General features: G+C 45.0%; 1 protein-coding gene across 1 annotated transcript; it reads left to right on the top strand.

Moving 5' to 3' along the window:
* The first annotated feature begins 316 nt into the window (after positions 1 to 316).
* On the top strand, positions 317 to 18,485 carry ZBTB49 (zinc finger and BTB domain containing 49). The gene is made up of 8 exons (XM_082238535.1): positions 317 to 687; positions 5,804 to 5,976; positions 6,644 to 7,746; positions 9,929 to 9,975; positions 12,357 to 12,430; positions 14,708 to 14,790; positions 15,801 to 15,962; positions 17,758 to 18,485. The coding sequence occupies exons 2-8, from the start codon at positions 5,825 to 5,827 to the stop codon at positions 18,423 to 18,425; spliced, it is 2,289 nt and encodes a 762-aa protein (XP_082094661.1). The 5' UTR covers positions 317 to 687; positions 5,804 to 5,824; the 3' UTR covers positions 18,426 to 18,485.
* Positions 18,486 to 19,497: the final 1,012 nt, after the last annotated feature.

The following is a 19,497-nucleotide window of genomic DNA, read 5'->3' on the forward strand; positions in this document are numbered from 1 at the left end:
GAGCCTCATCTCTCGCGCAACCCCCCCAGAACAAAAGGAAAGGCCTCGGGCGCTGCTGGGCTTCTGGCCTGCGGAAGGGCCGGGGCTCAACCCGCGGGGGTGGCGCCTCCAGGGAGGGAGAGGCAGCCCCGAGCCAGAGGGACTCGGCGAAAGGCCCTTCGGGGGTTCGCCTGCTCCGGGGCAGGAGCCGAGAGAGGAAACCCCTTTCCGACAAAGCAGCAGCCTGCCATTGAATGCCGGAGTCCGTGCAGGCGGGAGTCTCTGCCCGCCGTGACGCGACAGGAAGCTGCTGCCGACGAAGATCCCTCGCCCTGAAATGGTTGCGAGGATTTTGCCTTGAGGAGGAGGAGAGCCGGCGAGGAGCCGCCGAGGTCTGGTATTCAGGGCAGCTCCAGCCTCGACTGGGCAGGAGGGGCGTTTGGGGTGGCACCTGGAAGCCCGCCGCTGCCCGCCACAGATGCACTGCCGGGCAAATGCCAGGTGCGGGCTGCGCTTTGCCCTGGCATGCCGCTCAGGTGCCGAGGAAAGCTTCCTTCGCCTGGGCGCTGGCATTAAAATGCTCACAATCGATGCACAAAACAGCCCAGCCAGACTCTGCCAACATGAAGTCTGAACACAGGTGACCGGGAAGTGGAAGAGTCGTGGAGAGCTGCTGTTCAGGCGCAGGAGCAGAGGCGAGCAAAACAGGTGCCTGCCCGCCTTACCTGCTGGCTGGACTTCATGCAGCCTAAAGCTATGCATGTTTACCGGGCAGTGAGACTTGCTGTTGTTGTTGTTGTTTAGTCGTTTAGTCGTGTCCACCTCTTTGTGACCCCCTGGACCAGAGCACGCCAGGCCCTCCTGTCTTCCACTGCCTCCCGCAGTTTGGTCAGACTCAGGTTTGTGGCTTCGAGAACACTGTCCATCCATCTCGTCCTCTGTCGTCCTCTTCTCCTTGTGCCCTCCATCTTTCCCAACATCAGGGTCTTTTCCAGGGAGTCTTCTCTTCTCATGAGGTGGCCAAAGTATTGGAGCCTTAGCTTCACAATCTGTCCTTCCAGTGAGCACTCAGGGCTGATTGCCTTCAGAATTGATAAGTTTGATCTTCTTGCAGTCCATGGGACTCTCAAGAGTCTCCTCCAGCACCATAATTCAAAAGCATCAATTCTTCGGCGTTCAGCCTTCTTTATGGTCCAGCTCTCACTTCCATACATCACTACTGGGAAAACCATAGCTTTACCTATACGGACCTTTGTTGGCAAGGTGATGTCTCTGCTTTTTAAGATGTTGTCTAGGTTTGCCATCGCCTTTCTCCCAAGGAGCAGGCGTCTTTTAATTTCGTGACTGCTGTCACCATCTGCAGTGATTATGGAGCCCAAGAAAGTAAAATCTCTCACTGCCTCAATTTCTTCCCCTTCTATTTGCCAGGAGGTGATCTTAATTCCGGCTTGGGATTCATCCAGCCCAGCCTTTCGCATGATGAATTCTGCATATAAGTTAAATAAGCAGGGAGACAATATACAGCCTTGCCGTACTCCTTTCCCAATTTGGAACCAATCAGTTGTTCCATATCCAGTTCTAACTGTAGCTTCTTGTCCCACATAGAGATTTCTCAGGAGACAGATGAGGTGATCAGGCACTCCCATTTCTTTAAGAACTTGCCATAGTTTGCTGTGGTCGACACAGTCAAAGGCTTTTGCATAGTCAATGAAGCAGAAGTAGATGTCTTTCTGGAACTCTCCAGCTTTTTCCATAATCCAGCGCATGTTTGCAATTTGGTCCCTGGTTCCTCTGCCTCTTCTAAATCCAGCTTGCACTTCTGGGAGTTCTCGGTCCACATACTGCTTAAGCCTGCCTTGTAGAATTTTAAGCATAACCTTGCTAGCGTGTGAAATGAGTGCAATTGTGCAGTAGTTGGAGCATTTTTTGGCACTGCTCTTCTTTGGGATTGGGATGTAGACTGATCTTCTCCAATCCTCTGGCCACTGCTGAGTTTTCCAAATTTGCTGGCATATTGAGTGTAGCACCTTAACAGCATCATCTTTTAAAATTTTAAATAGTTCAGCTGGAATATCATCACTTCCACTGGCCTTGTTATTAGCAGTGCTTTCTAAAGCCCATTTGACTTCACTCTCCAGGATGTCTGGCTCAAGGTCAGCAACCACACTACCTGGGGTATACGAGACATCCATTTCTTTCTGGTATAGTTCCTCAGAGTATTCTTGCCACCTCTTCTTGATGTCTTCTACTTCTGTTAGGTCCTTTCCACTTTTGTCTTTTATTATGGCAATCTTTGTACGAAATGTTCCTTTCACATCTCCAATTTTCTTGAACAGATCTCTGGTTTTCCCCATTCTATTGTTTTCCTCTATTTCTTTGCATTGCTCGTTTAAGAAGGCCTTCTTGTCTCTCCTTGCTATTTTTTTGGAAATCTGCATTCAATTTCCTGTATCTTTCACTATCTTCCTCGCATTTTGCTTGCCTTCTCTCCCCCACTATTTGTAAGGCCTCGTTGGACAGCCACTTTGCTTTCTTGCATTTCCTTTTCATTGGGATGGTTTTAGTTGCTGCCTCCTGTATAATGTTACGAGCCTCCATCCATAGTTCTTCAGGCACTCTGTCCACCAAATCTAAATCCTTAAACCTGTTCCTCACTTCCACTGCGTATTCATAAGGGATTTGACTTAGATTGTATCTTACCAGCCCAGTGGTTTTCCCTACTTTCTTTAGTTTAAGCTTGAATTTTGCTATAAGAAGCTGATGATCTGAGCCATAGTCAGCTCCAGGTCTTGTTTTTGCTGACTGTATAGAGCTTCTCCATCTTTGGCTGCAGAGAATATAATCAATCTGATTTCAATGCTGCCCATCTGGTGATGTCCATGTGTAGAGTTGTCTCTTTTGGAAAAGAGTGTTTGTGATGACCAGCTTGTTCTCTTGGCAGAACTCTATTAGCCTTTGCCCTGCTTCGTTCTGAACTCCAGGGCCAAACTTGCCAGTTGTTCCTTTTATCTCTTGACTCCCTACTTTAGCATTCCAATCCCCTATAATGAGAAGAACATCCTTCTTTGGTGTCATTTCTATAAGGTGTTGTAAGTCTTCATAGAATTGGTCAATTTCAGTTTCTTCAGCACGAGTGGTTGGTGCATAAACTTGGATTACTGTGATGTTAAAAGGTCTGCCTTGGATTCGTATCGAGATCATTCTATCATTTTTGAGATTGTATCCCAGTACAGCTTTTGCCACTCTTTTGTTGACAATGAGGGCCACTCCATTTCTTTTAGGGGATTCTTGCCCACAGTAGTAGATATGATGGTCATCCGAACTGAATTCGCCCATTCCCGTCCATTTTAGTTCACTGATGCCCAGGATGTCAATATTTATTCTTGCCATCTCATTTTTGACCAGATCCAACTTACCAAGGTTCATAGTTCTTACATTCCAGGTTCCTATGCAATATTTTTCTTTACAGCATTGGACTTTCCTTTCGCTTCCAGGCATATCCGCAACTGAGCGTCCTTTCGGCTTCGGCCCAGCCGCTTCATCAGCTCTGAATCTACTTGTACTTGTCCTCCGCTCTTCCTCAGTAGCATGTTGGACGCCTTCCGACCTGAGAGGCTCATTTTCCAGCGTCATAACTTTTATATGCCTGTTGTCTTTGCCCGTGGAGTTTTCTTGGCAGGGATACTGGAGTGGCTTGCCGGTTCCTGCTCCAGGTGGATCACGTTTGGTCAAAACTCTCCACTATGACCTGTTCATCTTGGGTGTCCTGCTCGGCATAGTTCATAGCTTCTCAGAGTTATTCAAGCCCCTTCGCCACGGCAAGGCAGTGATCCATGAAGGGGATCAAACCTAGACAGCATCTTAAAAAGTAGAGACATCACCTTGCCACAAAGGTCCGTATAGTAAAAGCTATGGTTTTCCCAGTAGTGATGTATGGAAGTGAAAGCTGGACCATAAAGAAGGCTGATCGCCGAAGAATTGATGCTTTTGAATTATGGTGCTGGAGGAGACTCTTGAGATTCCCACAGACTGCAAGAAGATCAAACCAATCAATTCTGAAGGAAATCAGCCCTGAGTGCTCACTGGGAGGACAGATCCTGAAGCTGAGGCTCCAATACTTTGGCCACCTCATGAGAAGAGAAGACTCCCTGGAAAAGACCCTGATGCTGGGAAAGATGGAGGGCACAAGGAGAAGGGGACGACAGAGGAGAAGATGGTGGGACAGTGTTCTCGAAGCTATCAGCATGAGTTTGACCAAACTGTGGGAGGCTGTGGAAGACAGGAGGGCCTGGCGTGCTCTGGTCCATGGGGTCATGAAGAGTCGGACATGACTAAATGACTCTCGTTTGCCAATTTCAGTTTTTAAACATCTTGGGATCTCAGGCAGAGACCCTGTGGACAGAGTTAGAAACTCAGGTATACAGTCGTACCTTGGGTTACAGACGCTTCAGGTTGTGCGTTTTCGGGTTACGGACGCGCCAAAATCCAGAAGTACCGGAACGGGTTACTTCCGGATTTTGGTGCATGCACAGAAGCACTAAATCGCGCTTTGCACATGCACAGAAGCGCCGAATTGCAACCCACGTGTGCGCAGACTCAGCACTGCGGGTTGCAAACATGCCTCTTGCATGGATCACGTTTGGAACCCAAGCGTCCATTGTATAAGCTCAGTGCCAAATTAAAGCAAAAACCTTAAACCTTAAAACCTTTAAAACCTTAAAACAAGGTTGCAGTTGCCAAAATGGAATGTTGCCATTTTGGGGCAAGGTTGCTCCCCCCCCCCCCGATGGACTGAGTAGGGTGGTTCAGAGGACAACCTTGAGCTGGGTTAAGAGCGTTGAGAACTGCAAGAAGAGAAGTCACTTGATCCAGGGACAGTCCACATATCTATTGGCTTATTCCTGCCTCACAGGAGGAGAACTGAAGGCAGCTGCAAATGTCCAGCTTCCTCCTGAAATGTTAGCCATGCGCTATGCGCTAGTTGAGGTGTGCTGCCGCACACTCACTGACTTCCCTGCATGGGAAAACAGGAGACTCCTCTTTTGAAACAGTGCCTGTCATCTGCACTTCTTAGAAGCGATTGTCCTTAAAATAGATACTTTAAAATTAATTGGGAATATCCTTTTAGTTGAGTAAAAGACTCTTCAGATTGCGCATCTAACCATTTCGCTGATTAAATATTGCCGCCCTTGTTGCTACTCATTGACGCAGGACTGGTTCCACAGCATGTCGTAGGCATGCTGCTCCTTCCAATTTGCGGCAGCATCCCCTTGGCCTCCCCATCTTCCAGAAGCATGGTGCACTATGCTTTGGCAATGTACTTACGTGACTTACACTGCAATATTATTACTTCCAGGCTCACTGGGATTGTTTCTGTCCTCCCTTATTGCAACTTGCATGGATGATAAGAAGAAGGCCTGGCTCCCGAACATCTGCTCACATCTGTTTAATTTAGTGGCACTTTATTTCCTTGTAAGTGCTGAAAATGTCACCCCTTGGTGCAGTCTCTCTGCATTGTACCTAATGCCACGATCCCACAGGATCAATGCTGGGAAGGGAAAGAATTTGATATGGCTGTTAATCTCTCTCTAAGCATTTGTCAGAGGCATGCACAAGTGCTCTGTTACGTTTGCATATGGACAGCATTTTGTAAAATAGGAAACCATTTAAAATTTTGGATTAAGAAATTGTTTTATAAGTAATTTAACATATGCCATTTTGCATGTAGTAAATCTATTATAAAACATTACTTCATTGACGCCAGTGCGCTGTATACACAAAACTCTGCTTCCTGAGATGCTATGTCTTCTTTATTTTATTTTAGGCAATTAAGGCATATCCTAGCATGGATGCTGTTGCGAGCCACAGCTGTCACCTTCTTCAGCAGCTACATGAGCAACGCATTCAAGGCCTTCTCTGTGACTGCATGTTGGTGGTCAAAGGTGTTTGTTTCAAAGCACATAAAAATGTGTTAGCTGCTTTCAGCCAGTACTTCAGGTATGTTAATGAAAACACTTCAGTGAAAGCAATTAACAGTGCAATTTAGGCCACAAACTTTGGCATGTATAGAATTGTGTTCCAGAAATATATAGGAGTGTTATTTTTCTTATAAAGTAGTTGTGCTGATACACACAGGTCTAGGAAAGAAGTGAAAAGTGTAGACATGGGAACTGGGGCAGACATCAATGTCTGGCACATGTGGTGTCACTGGTTAATAAACATGGAGATTTCTCACAATCCCAATGAGGCTTGTGATAGCCCCACACACTTTTGACGCACTCCTCTGTGTGTGAGAACCGAGGATGGATGGATGGATTGACTGATAATTATATTGACTAGATTCTGAAAATACTTACAGCACAACAGCGGTGCCAACTTAAATAAAATATGGGGGGCAGGTAAACCCTGCCCCACATAATCAGTCACATGATGTGGCTCGCACACACCATTTGAATGGCAATGCCCACCAACTGGGGGGGCAGCCCCCTCAAATATTTTGTTAGGGGCAAAGACCCCCCAGCCCCTAGGAGTTGGCTCCTACAGCATCCAGAATGTTTGTGTGTTGTAGCCTAAATTACTATATTATTCATATATTTTTGCTATGAGGACTGGCCGTTTTAAATACGTGTATGCATTTTAAAGAGTTGTGCTTTTTCTCTCCTAGGACCCTGTTCCAAAATTCCTCAGGTCAGAAGAACGATGTGTTGTACTTGGATATAAAAAATGTCGGCGGCATTGGCCAGATCTTGGACTACATGTATACATCTCATCTTGAACTCAATCGGGACAATGTGCAAACGTTATTGGGTATTGCACAGTGTCTGCAGGTGCAGAATGTTTTGAACATGTGCCGCACCTTTTTGAAAAGCCCCGCGGGTGTCGAGCAGCCCGCCAGTGTGCCTTGCAGCAGTGCCTTCTCCTTGCAAAACGCTTTGGCTGAAGATACAAATGGGGAGAGTTATGGCGCTAGTTTACTGCCTGGAGGTTCATCGACTGTGGAGCCGTGTAAAGTCCTGGATAACTATAACCCACGTGGGCCACAGCCTGTTTCACCTCACGTCTCATCTGGTGATGGAAACAAAGAGAAAGAGGGTTCCGTGGAGGCTAATTGCACAGATCTCTCACTTAAACAGCCAAATTGTCATTACAAACTCCGTAACTTTTATAGCAAACAGTTCTACAAGCAAACCGCTTGTCCCAGCAACAAGAGATCACCAGAGCCATCTTTTGATTTCAGTCCCTCCGCAGAACAAAGCCCGGCCAAAAATGCACCTTCCTGCACTATTGGTCATTCTGAATGTGTTTTGGAATCATCTGATCACTTACCAGCAAACTTTCTGGTTCAGCCCTTAAATGAGAGCCCCGAGGATCAGGAATCCGAAGGCGCGTCTTTACAGCCAGTCAAAGAGATGAGGCTTAAAAAGGCCATACATCTTAAAAAACTGAATTTTCTAAGGTCTCAAAAGTCCCCCGAACAATCTTCTGTGCTTAAAATTGCTGATGGAGAGTTTGCAAGGGAAAGTGAGGTGGAAAGCCAAAGCAGCACAAAAAGGGCAAATGCTGATGCTCCTGAAGGAAAAGAAGTTAAACATCTAGTGAGTTCAGAATGCCTGGAGGAAAATGTTGAACTTGAGGCATCTCAGGACGCTTCTGAGGCAGGTGGCCAGTTACAGACTTTCCTGCCGGAGAGGCAGTATCCTTGTTCATTGTGTGGGAAAGCTTTTAAACACCCGAGCAATCTGGAGCTGCACATAAGGTCTCATACAGGTACAGTCATTGACATTTCTAGGCTAATTATTCATTACAAAACCAAAAGGCAGATAGAATCTAGTCTTTGCAGCTGAAAGGGCACAGGGCACCTGCTACTCTGGTAAGGCCAACCCATCAAATGTGCTTTCTGGAAAACCAGGCTATATATTTAATCTTTGCCATATAGTTATGTGTGTCCCTTATAAAAGCAACGTGATGGCTAGTCTGTGTCTGATATTTATGTTTATTAACACCTGCAAAAGAAAACTATTGCAAAGGAAAAGACAGCAGTTTGTAAAAAAATGTTGCTTCCTATATTTTCCTTTTCCCATTCTGCCAGTGTGATCTGACTCTGTCACTTTTACAGTGAGGGTAAAATGCCTATGGAATCAGGTCATCCCACCAGATTGGGGGGGGGGGCTGTTTTTAGGATCAGGGCGGCTTGCCTGCAAATCCCAGCTTCCCAGGGGACTTGGAAGGCTGCTGAAGATTATAGTTCTGTGCCCACTTAGTTGTAAGTCCCATTAAATGCAGTAGGAGTTACTTCTGAGTAAACATGTCATGTTGTAAGTCATCTCACCTCCTGTCACACCTTACTAAAACAACAGTATTGAGCTTCCTTAGGGGGTTTTTCAGAGGTGCTGCAAGCAGAAACAAAGTAAGATAGGAATACCAGCCATTACCTAAATAATGGTGAGGCACTACAGTGGTGCCCCGCAAGACGAATGCCTCGCAAGACGATAAACCCGCTAGACGAAAGGGTTTTCCGTTTTTCGATGCGCTTCGCAAGACGAATTTCCCTATGGGCTTGCTTCGCAAGACGAAAACGTCTTGCGAGTCTTGCGATTTTTTTCGCTCCCCCCTTTTTCTAAGCCACTAATCCGCTAATAGCCTTTTAGCCGCTAAGCCTTTAATAGCCGCTAAATCGCTAATAGCGCTAATCTGCTAAGCCGCTAATAGGGTTGCTTCGCAAGACGAAAAAAACCGCTAGACGAAGAGACTCGCGGAACGGATTATTTTCGTCTTGCGAGGCACCACTGTATTTGTAAGGTACATAATATTTTAAAGATGGTATGCTCAAGCTAGGATAAGCACTCAGAGAGGGCCTGTGGATTTCAAAAGAAAAGTTAAGCCTGTGCTTATTTCCCCCCCTCAAGGTGAGTGGAATTTAAAGCTGGTTAGCTTTGTGCCCAGTGCATATGAAATTGCTTAGGGCTTTCAAACAATTAAGTAATGTTTAGTTGATTAGAAGGTGACTGCTAAAGGAATCCAGTAAAATAATTTGTCTGCATTTCCCTTCTGGAAGTGGGAGCAACAAACCACGATCCTTGACTAAGCATTACATCCAAGCCAGTGATCGTAGTTTATCTGCAAACCTTGGTTGGTAAGCCAACAGCAAACCTTGGCTTCATGTTCTAGTTTGCTTGGAGTGAAATAAATCACATTCCCTGGTTTGTATATAGAACGCTAAGCCAAGGATTTTGGTTTGCAAAGAAGTACCCAAAGCCATTTGCACACTCCTGGGTAACCATTAATTATGGCTTACCATGATGCGCAAATATTTCTAAAAATGCATAAATTTTGTGTTGCGTCATTTCTTTAAAAAAATAAATAAGTAAAGTGAACCAGAAATCCCTGATTATTGTTTGGCTGAGAAATGCCAGAATTCAGACCTGTCAGTTGATCAAAGAGTTAAAAAGCAAAATTACTACTTGGTGTATGTGGAAGGAAATGGCTGTAAAATGACTTCAAGATGCTTCCTTCATTCTAACTTATTGTGGAAGCTTGAAGCTCCTGTGCGCACACACAAAGCTCTCCTGTTCAGAAGAGATTTCCAGTCGCATCTATTAAGGAGACACTATTCTGTGATGTGTGTCAGCCTGAGCCAAACCACCTTCATCATTAAATGGAGGGATCTTCTTATTATTTTATTTTTGATTTTCACTTTTATACATGTCAATAATTTTACATCTTAACATGCAGAAATAATTAGTACTGTTGAGCAAAAAATCAACAAGCCATTAATTGGGAAGCAGTTCTTCAAGCTTTTGTGAAAATTCGGTGCTCAGGCGTTTATGCATTATAGTTAAGCAAAGTAGCTTACTGTAAAATATAGCTTGCTGGCAACTGTTCCGAATTTTGTTTATATGCCAGTTTCAAACTTCTGTACAGCAGAAAACATTATTGCTTCTTCTTTTAGGTGAGAAGCCATTTGAATGTAACGTTTGTGGCAAATGTTTTTCACAGGTAGGTGTTTGAGTCTCCTTTTGTTGACATGCCACTCACCAAGTCCACGGTCACTCACTCACATTGCAATATGTGTAGTCCTGTAGGAACTGTGGAGAAGAATGTTTTCCATCTCCTTAATATTTTTAAAAAATCAACGCTTTTCTGTTCCCCATCCCCATCTTCCTTGAGCTTAATGCTGAGATGTTTTTGAGAGCATTAGTCATCCAAGATATTCAGGTCTGAAAAACATTAGGTCCATGAAATCCAGCTCCAGTTAATTTCTCAGTCCTAAATATGATCCTTTTATTATTTTTGTGTTTCAAACCCCAAAGCTCTGAGCAGAATTCAGATTGGATCATACGATTGGACTTGGGGCTCTGAGAGCTGGTACAATGATGTCACTGTCCCCTTGCTCTAGAGTTGACCCTTCCCCTATAGCAAAGGAGGTAGACAAGTCCCAGCAAGGGGCTTTTCATGCAGGTAAGAGGATGAAAAACCTCTTCTCACCCATAACTTCAAATAAAAGCACAATAATGCTCTGGTGTAAGGGCGGAGCCAGGGAGTTTTCCCCTCTGGTGTACACACAATACATGTTGCTACCTCTTTCGGCTCAAGAAAATTGCCAGCCTCTAGTCTTTGGACTAGGGACGCGGGTGGCGCTGTGGTGTAAGCTGTGGGTGGTGCTGTGGGTTAAACCACTGAGCCTAGGACTTGCCGATCAGAAGGTCAGCAGTTCGAATCCTCGCGACGGGGTGAGCTCCCACTGTTCGGTCCCTGCTCCTGCCAACCTAGCAGTTCGAAAGCACGTCAAAGTGCAAGTAGATAAATAGGTACCGCTCCGGTGGGAAGGGAAACATCATTTCCGTGCGCTACTCAGGTTTGCCAGAAGTGGCTTAGTCATGCTGGCCACATGAAAAACTGTCTGTGGACAAACGCCGGCTCCCTCGGCCAGTAAAGCAAGATAAGTGCCGCAACCCCAGAGTCGTTCACAACTGGACTTAACTGTCAGGGGTCCTTTACCTTTACATCTTTGGATCATCAACCTGGTGCCTGCGGATGGCACGGTGTCTGCAAAAGCCTTCATTGGTGCCCCAGGGAAGGGGGTCCAGACTCTGAGCTTTACTTTTTTTAAAAAAAGTCTCTAGTCCTCCTAGAAAGTAAATTCTGAAACAAAACATGTAGATTAGGGTTGCCATATTTCAAAAAGTAAAAACCAGGACACCCCGAAAGTTGTTGAGGAAAGTTTTCAGGAAAGCCCCTGAATTGTTGAGCTTTTTAAAGACAAACCCCAAAGTTTGCAAAAATGGAAAAAATAAAAATAAAAAATACCGACCACAATTTTTAGATTGATTTGCCTAAGATCCAGTACAAAGTGCCACCTTTCGGAAATTCCCCCGGACATCAATTCTGCCTTCGAAATCCCATTAATGTCTGGGAATATCCAAATATATGGCAGCCCTAGTGTAGGTACCCTTCTAAGTGATTTCTGTGAAATATACCAGTCTGGCTGCTCCTGCCTGCCAGCGTTTTTCTCCAATGACTAAAGGCAGAGCGGTGATTGATGTGTGAGTTGGTTTGGCACCAGGCAGTAGGAATCCCTGGGTTCCTAAGCTGCTCTTGTTCCCCTTCCATTCATTGAACTTGTCCATTTTCCAAGGATGGGAATCTCCATAGTTTTCCTTCCTCCTTCCTTCCTTCCTTTCTAGCAACCACAACGAATATTTCTGTGGTTAAAGATATGGTAGTTCCTAGGAGTTATTTCCTGCAAATACTCCTACACAAGAGGTGCGGGTGGGTGTTAAATATTTCTCCTCCATAAAGGCAAATGTGAAAACTTTGCACAGAAACTTAGGCATGTCTCCTGCCATGCGTGAGTTAAAGAGCAGGCACACATTTAGGATTTACAGTATACTTAACTTGAGCTACAGCTGCCTACATGTCTACTCAGAAGTAAGTCTTTGTGATTAATGGGGCTTGCTCCCAGATAAAAAAGGGAACAGGATGGCAGGTCTTGGCTTAGGGTTGACAGTGAGGAGGGAGGGAAGAGTTCTTGTGCCTTTAATAGCTGTATGGAATATTCAACAGGTTCAGCAATTTCTTGTATGGAAACAGAATTATGGGCAAAGCATCCGCATAACTGTTCTTGTTCTGTTTTTGGCAGCCACTTTGTGACTGGGGAGGCCCTAGCAGTCTCTCAAAATTCAACATGCACCCGCTGGACCAAACGCTTGGCGACCCCCAGTGTAGTCTAAATAGCAGCACTGGTCCTTCTAGCAGAAGACTTTGTTTTCGAAGTGTCATAGCTCAGCAAAGTGCGATCCTCATTTCCAGTCGTAAACGTTTACCAATATCACCTATTTGGTTAGTTCAGCTGCTAAAAGTGTTTCTTCTCTTTGTAGGCAGGTAATCTTCAAACGCATTTACGGCGGCACTCGGGTGAAAAACCTTACATCTGTGAAATCTGTGGGAAAAGGTTTGCCTTTCATTTTTGTATTTTAAAATGTGTATTTATTTTTTGCGTTACAAAATTGTGCACGATAAATCATAAAACGTGACCGAAAACAGGTCTTTAGAGGGGGGTAAAAGGCTAAACATATTATTTTACAGGACAGTACATAATAATGAGGTAGTTACAGTAAACCAGTTCAATGAATTCTTCAATAAATCAACTTGGAAAATATAGAATACTAGGAATGAGCTCATGAGTATTGCGACACTGAGCTGTCGATTTACGTTAAGAAGTTCTAAACCATATTGCAATATCTATTGCAGGTATTTCTCATCCGTATGTTGTTTTATTTGTATATCTAATAAAATTTTGCCATATAGTGTAAATATAATCTTTTTTTCCTCTCCCCTTGCGATTTTTGTGAAAACTCTTCCATTACAGCTGTTTGCCAGACTATATTCCATGCCAATGATAAAGCAATAAATATTCATTAATTGTAAGGTTTTCCAGCTACTACCGTTCTAGCTGCTGTTAATAGATGTGTTATTAATTCTTTACTTCTTAATTGGTCCATATTATTCATACATATATAATAGTCTCAGAGTTATTATTTATTCTTATTATTAATTATTAAACTTGTATACCGTCCTATACCCACAGGTCTAAGGGCAGTCCTTAGTGGGATTGCCTGAGCTATAACCTGAGAGATCTCTTTTAAAACTTCCATTCAAAATTGTTCTATGTGCGGACATGTGGTAAAAAGTTTTTATAACTGTGGAGCTCATAAATTACTATTATGATACAGTACAGGGATGCATTTGGGTGGCCTGTTCCCAGGCTGCCAAACTGTGCAACACTTGTCTGCCTTTAATGGCAGCTTCCTCATTGTCTTAAACCTTTCCAAATGGATGTGGTGGTTTCAAACCACAATTGCGCAACAGGATTGAATTGTGGTTTTTGATCCTGGTTTGGGAGGGAACTGCTCAGAATGCACTTTTCTAGTTACAGAAATGGGTTTGAGGACATCAGGAGGTCTTTTGTTGAGGTCGGAGTGGGAGTTGAGAAAAAAAAGTTATTGAGCTCATTGGCAGTTTTGATTCCTCCAAACACTTTGGGAATGTGATGTCTGAATATGGCCACTATTACATTACTGCAGTAACTGCTCTAGAATTTGTTGAACCTAAATACATACATGGAGTTTGGGGTTCTGCATCTCTTTTTCTTCTTTTTCATTTTTAACAATAGTCATACCTCGGGTTGAATGTGCTTCATGATGAGCACGTTCGAGTTGCGCTCCATGGCAACCCGGAAGTAACGGAGCACATTACTTCTGGGTTTTGCTGCTTGCACAGATGCTCAAAATGATGTCATGCGCAGAAGCAGCGAAAAGCGACGCGTGCGTGTGCAAATGGGCCGTCGCTAGTTACGTTTGCTTCTAGATGCGAACAGGGCTCCGGAACGGATCCCGTTCGCATCTAGAGGTACCACTGTACCCTTAAAAACCTACAGTATTGTTATTGCTTCATTCCGTTTAGCAAGACTGTATGTGAACTTCTGAGTGAGTTGAAATATTATGCAGCCTAAATGATTGGCTAGAGAAATAGCATTCCACAGTAGCACTGTTTTAACATTTATATCTGCAGGAGATTTCTGGCAGCATCTGACATGAGATGGTGCTTTATATTTCGCAACTGCATCTGTCCAGCACTTTTAGCTTTGATTATAATCGAGGGCTGAGTGTAGCAGCTTCCACTGTGACACATAGCTCCAATTTGGTCAGCTTCCAGCGAGACAAACCACTGGTGTGCTCACAGCACTGCAGGAATGTGATTGTTTGAACCATCACCTCCTGGTGGGAATTGCAGACGTGGCCCTTTTCATTTGTGGCATCATGAGGGCCAGAAAAGGACAGACCATGTGGAGGTGCTAAATCGATGCTGCACTGCAATTCCTCCTAGGAAGCCTGACATACTTGTGCAGATGATTGCCTCAACACTTTCAGTTTTAGAATAAGAAGCACAGCTGTGAAAAGGCGTACAGTGGTACCTCGGGTTAAGAACTTAATTCATTCTGGAGGTCCATTCTTAACCTGAAACTGTTCTTAGCCTGAGGTACCACTTTAGCTAATGGGGCCTCCCGCTGCTGCCACGTGATTTCTGTTCTCATCCTGAAGCAAAGTTCTTAACCTGAGGTACTATTTCTGGGTTAGCGGAGTCTGTAACCTGAAGCATCTGTAACCTGAGGTACCACTGTATAAGGTTTATAACCAAACTGAAGGGGCCTTTTAAATTCCTGTTCCAGGTTTGCTGCATCCGGAGATGTCCAACGCCACATCATTATTCACACTGGAGAAAAGCCACACTTGTGCGATATTTGTGGTCGAGGTGAGTTGGAGTATATCCTCCAGATGTAATCGTTGGGGATGGGCCACAGTTCAACAGCGGAACATCTGCTTTGCATGCAGATTGTGCCTGATTCAGTTACTGGCTTTTCCAGGTGGGTGCTGGGAAAGTTTCCTCCCTGGAGCCTGGAGAGCCACTTCTAACCTGTGTAGATAAGGTATGAGCTAGATCAGGGGTCTGCAACCCGCGGCTCCGGAGCCGCATGTGGCTCTCTTACACCTTTGCCGCGGCTCCGGGGCGGATACTAGCGAGGGGAGGAGGCGCATTGTGCGCCCCGACACTCCCCACTGTGGCGGGCGCTGTACTGGCTGTGACATCGCATGAGGGCAGTGCGTGCGTTAGTCACACACCATCCCGACGTCACCTTCCCGCCCGCTGTCAGATCAAGGCTCCGGAGATATATTTGTTTTAAATGTCGCAATGGTTTTGTGGCTCCCAGTTTTTTTTCCTTCGGAAACGGGTCCAAGTGGCTCTTTTTGTCTTAAAGGTTGCAGACCCCTGAGCTAGATGGAAGAATGGTCTGTCTCAGTGCAAGGCAGCTTCCAGTGTTCCTGGTCTGTGGATAGACCTCATTCACAAGCCCTCTAGAGGCAACCACTGATCAATGTATGTCAGAATGATGTACCATCACACATGCAGCACCAAACCTAGAAGTGACTCGGAAATGTCATTAAACATGTCACTAAAAGGGCAGAACGGGGCAGGGTGCACAGAGGCCCAGATGACAAAATTGTTGTCAGCTATATACCATGTGGCATAGGTTCCCCTACTTGGTGTGTCTCTCCTCAGCCCAAGCAAACCCCACCCATAGCTGGAATCATGGTCCTTCTAGCCTGCAGCAGTTGGCAATCTTGTGCCATGACTAGTAGGAGCAGACCTGTCAGTCCAAGGGGCTGGTGACATCCCATATGTCCGAGAGCTGCATCGGCGTAATGGAGCCATTTTGTGGCTTGCACCCTGTGAGCAACCATCCTGTGTCTCTGTCCTTCTAGGATTTAGTAACTTCAGCAATTTAAAGGAACACAAGAAGAACCATAGAGTTGAGAAGGTGTTCACCTGCGATGAATGTGGAAAATCATTTAACATGCCCAGAAAGTTAGTAAAGCACAGGATCAGACACACAGGAGAGAAACCGTACAGCTGCTCTGCTTGTGGTAAGTCTGTGCTTCAATTTATATATAGGAATATCATTTATTTGTGTAGCCAAAAAATAAAATGCATAAAACAGAGCAAAATACATTACACAGTTAAAATAATCATTAAACCAAGCATTCTGTCCGATAAGAGTTTGCTCCCCTGAAAAATGTAATTTCTCACCCCCACAAATTGCCACTTTAAAGATAAAACAAGCCACCTTTTCCAAAGTGTAGTGGGACATGCCCAGTTTGGGGGGAAAACAAAATAAATGGTTGCAAGTGGTTCTTTCCTGCTCTTGTGGGTTTTCTGAGCATGGAAATAACGATGACTGAATTCAGCAGTTCCCCTCCCCGATTCATAAGACTTTGCTTTGGCAATGTTTTGTTCTCGTGGAATTTGCCACCTATGATAGCCTCTTCGCTTTGGCTTAAACAATAAAAATAATTCCATCCCCAATAGGGCTGCATGCAAGCTTAGCTGCCTTCTGGCGCAAGGGCTTCTGCATTGGAAGACAGGTGAGTTTAGTGTTGTACAACAGAGGACTCCAACCAAACTGTGGTTATTGGAAACTCATTGTGCAACAGTGAGTTGTGCACAAAGCTACCAGTAGCTTGCTTACACATTCTCTTGTGCAACAGCATTCCACACACAACATTTCACCAGCAGAATAAATTTACCACATTCTCTATACAGAAGCTACTGCCATTTAACCAATACAGTAGCTATTGGTTAGAGTGATTGCTCAGAAAGATGAATCTCCTTAGCAGACATGCGTCTACAGGCCATTGAACTCTGGAATGATCCTAGAAGTGTAGTCAGCTTGCCTGGAGCACAAATATCCAGGAAAAGGATAGGATACGTGTCTGCGGTTGCAACAGTGACGGTAGGGTCAGTTAGAACCCACACACCAGTATTGTAGGTGTTACGCACTTTCAAGCGGGAAGTATTATTGATCCTGGTGAACTCTTCATATCTGTATTGTTATACTGAGGAAGGAAGGTTTTCAATATGTATTTTGTATTCTTATTTTGTATTTTTCAGTTGTGAACCACCCTGGGTGTGGGAAAATGATTGCTTGTACATGAGAGCATGAGCAAAGTTCTTATTGTTGCAGGGTGATTTCATAGCTAGAAGCATCCTTGGAGCATGAACAGCGCGTGAACAGCTCGTGCTGTCCTATATGATTGGCTAACGTAGCATGGCCTGATGCTAGTGCGAAGGTCCTTATCTTCTGGCTTAGAACAAATTGCTTGCTTGTATTTTGTATCTTTCTGATTTCACACAATAAAAGCTGTGCTGCATTAGCCCTACGAGCAGCCATATTTCGGAACCTATCATGGTGTGAGACTGATTTTTCTTTGGATGCCGAGCTGCAACTCGACACCTGGGGTCTTCAGATGAAGGGTGGTATACAAATTTTAATCATCATCATCATCATATTCCTGAATGACTTTAACTTAGTGCTGTGTTGAATACATCCCACAGTTATCTAATAGTAATATCTGTTACTGAAAGATATACAATACATTATTTCAACTAAGGAATAATTCATGGGCAGAATAATTAATGCTCCCCCACGTGTAAAATTGATGGACAGCGCAGCGTTAATAAAAAAAAACAGGTTCCTATAACCTATTGTGTATGCCATCAATTGGACACATTTAACAGCACATGGGACCCAGGTAACAGCAAACTCCAATAAATACAAACGGTGTATTTTAGACATGATAATTATTCATTTGTAACACATGCACAAGACAACTGATACCTGTTGGGAGATACCATTTCCAAATAACCTTTCTTGTTTTACAGGAAAATGCTTTGTGGGGTCTGGCGACTTACGGCGACATATCCGGACTCACACTGGGGAAAAACCGTATAACTGTGAGACCTGCAATAAAGGCTTCAGTCGCTCTGCTGTCCTGCGTCGGCACAAAAAAATCCATTGCAAAGTTGGCAACAGTGGTCCAAATACACTGGATGACTTTTCCCAGACAGTAGAAATATCTGAACTTGAGAAGCCCCAGAGCTCAGACTCATTTGCCCAAGAAATATCCGTAACTTTATTGCCAGTGTCAGTGAAGTTTCCCATCCACCCAAACGGAAATTCGACCACTGAATTTGACAGCCCTGGGGCAACATTCCGCAAGGCGCGACCCACCACGCAACAGAATGAGTGTGCAAACCAACAGAAATTGAGCTTGGATCCTGTTAAACTCTGCAAATCTCAGCCAAGACCTAATCGCACATGCTATTATAAAGGTGTGGATCTACCCCCTGAGGAGGAACCTCTGCAATCTGAAGGCAATTCCATGACTCAGACTTCCATGACTACACTGGGCAGCGGTTGCAGCAGTGAGCTGAGTAGTCGTGAGTCTTCTGCTGAATACAGAAACAGTGAAGGACCATTTTTTTCCAGTGTGACCCTCTGGGGTTTGGCTATGAAGACGCTACAGAATGAAAGTGAGCTGGACCAGTGACAAGTTCACCTTATAGTTTGTCGTCTTAATAAATGAATGAAAACAAACATTTGTACCGTGCACTGAACTATTCAAAGTGCTTCCTGTACAGTGCTTTATAATCCTCACAACAGCCATATAATATAAGGTCAATCCCATTATCCTTCTTGGAGTTCCTTCCTGGAGTTGACCTGGGAAGGCTCAGTCCGTAGAGCAGGGGTCAGCAAACTTTTTCAGCAGGGGGCTGGTCCACTGTCCCTCAGACCTTGGGGGGGGGGGGGCTGGACTGTATGGAGGGAGGGGAAATGATGCAAGAGCACCACGAGCCCCGGTGGCTGCTTACCTGTGTCTTACGAACGGCAGGAGCTGGCAGCGGCGGCGGAGGGATGATGGTCGGCGCACAAAAGGACTCTGGAGAGGGGCTGCTTAAAATGGCGCCCGCTCGAGTGCTGCTGCTGCTGCTGGCACCAACAAAGCCCAGCCCCCTTCCTCCTCTAGGCAGGGCGGGGAGAAGCCAGGAGGAGGGAGGGAGGGAGGGAGGAGGTGCTGCCGCCATCGTGTGAGGGAAAGGGAAAGAACGCGCACGCTGGTGATCCACACAGCGATTCCCGGGCCGTCTGCAGGCCGGATCCAGAAGGCAATTGGGCCTGATCCGGCCTGCGGGCCTTAGTTTGCCTTCCCATGCCGTAGAGCATGAGACTCTTAATCTCAGGGTTGTGGGTTCGATCTCTGCGTTGGGCAAAAAGATCCCTTAATTGCAGGGGGTTGGACTACATGACCCTCAGGTTGCCTTCCAACTCTACAATTCTATAAACTATCGAGTCTGAAGTTCAACAAGTGCTGCTGAAGTGTAATTGTACCTTCAGCAGAGACTGGCAACCATGTTCATTTTGGTCACTGAAAAATATTTATAATACCTAGATCTGCCTGTCAGTGACTCAGTGACTACCAAGCCTCCCATGTTTCCATGTGGTTGTGGGGATGTGATCATGTTGGGTTCCCACATGGGCATAAACTAGGAAGGGCTGCCTCTCAGTGGCTGAAGACGTCATATGGCAAGCTTTTAAATGGGAAAAGTGGTTACGGGTTGTCT

Source organism: Podarcis vaucheri (assembly GCF_965113315.1).
Source record: "Podarcis vaucheri genome assembly, chromosome: 9".
In the NCBI taxonomy this organism is placed as follows: Eukaryota; Metazoa; Chordata; class Lepidosauria; order Squamata; family Lacertidae; genus Podarcis; species Podarcis vaucheri.

Coding starts and splice junctions, on each gene's coding strand:
- ZBTB49 (XM_082238535.1), top strand. CDS start 5,825: ATGGATGCTGTTGCGAGCCACAGCTGTCACCTTCTTCAGCAGCTACAT. Junction 5,977..6,643: donor GCTTTCAGCCAGTACTTCAG/GTATGTTAATGA, acceptor TTTCTCTCCTAG/GACCCTGTTCCAAAATTCCT. Junction 15,963..17,757: donor GTACAGCTGCTCTGCTTGTG/GTAAGTCTGTGC, acceptor CTTGTTTTACAG/GAAAATGCTTTGTGGGGTCT.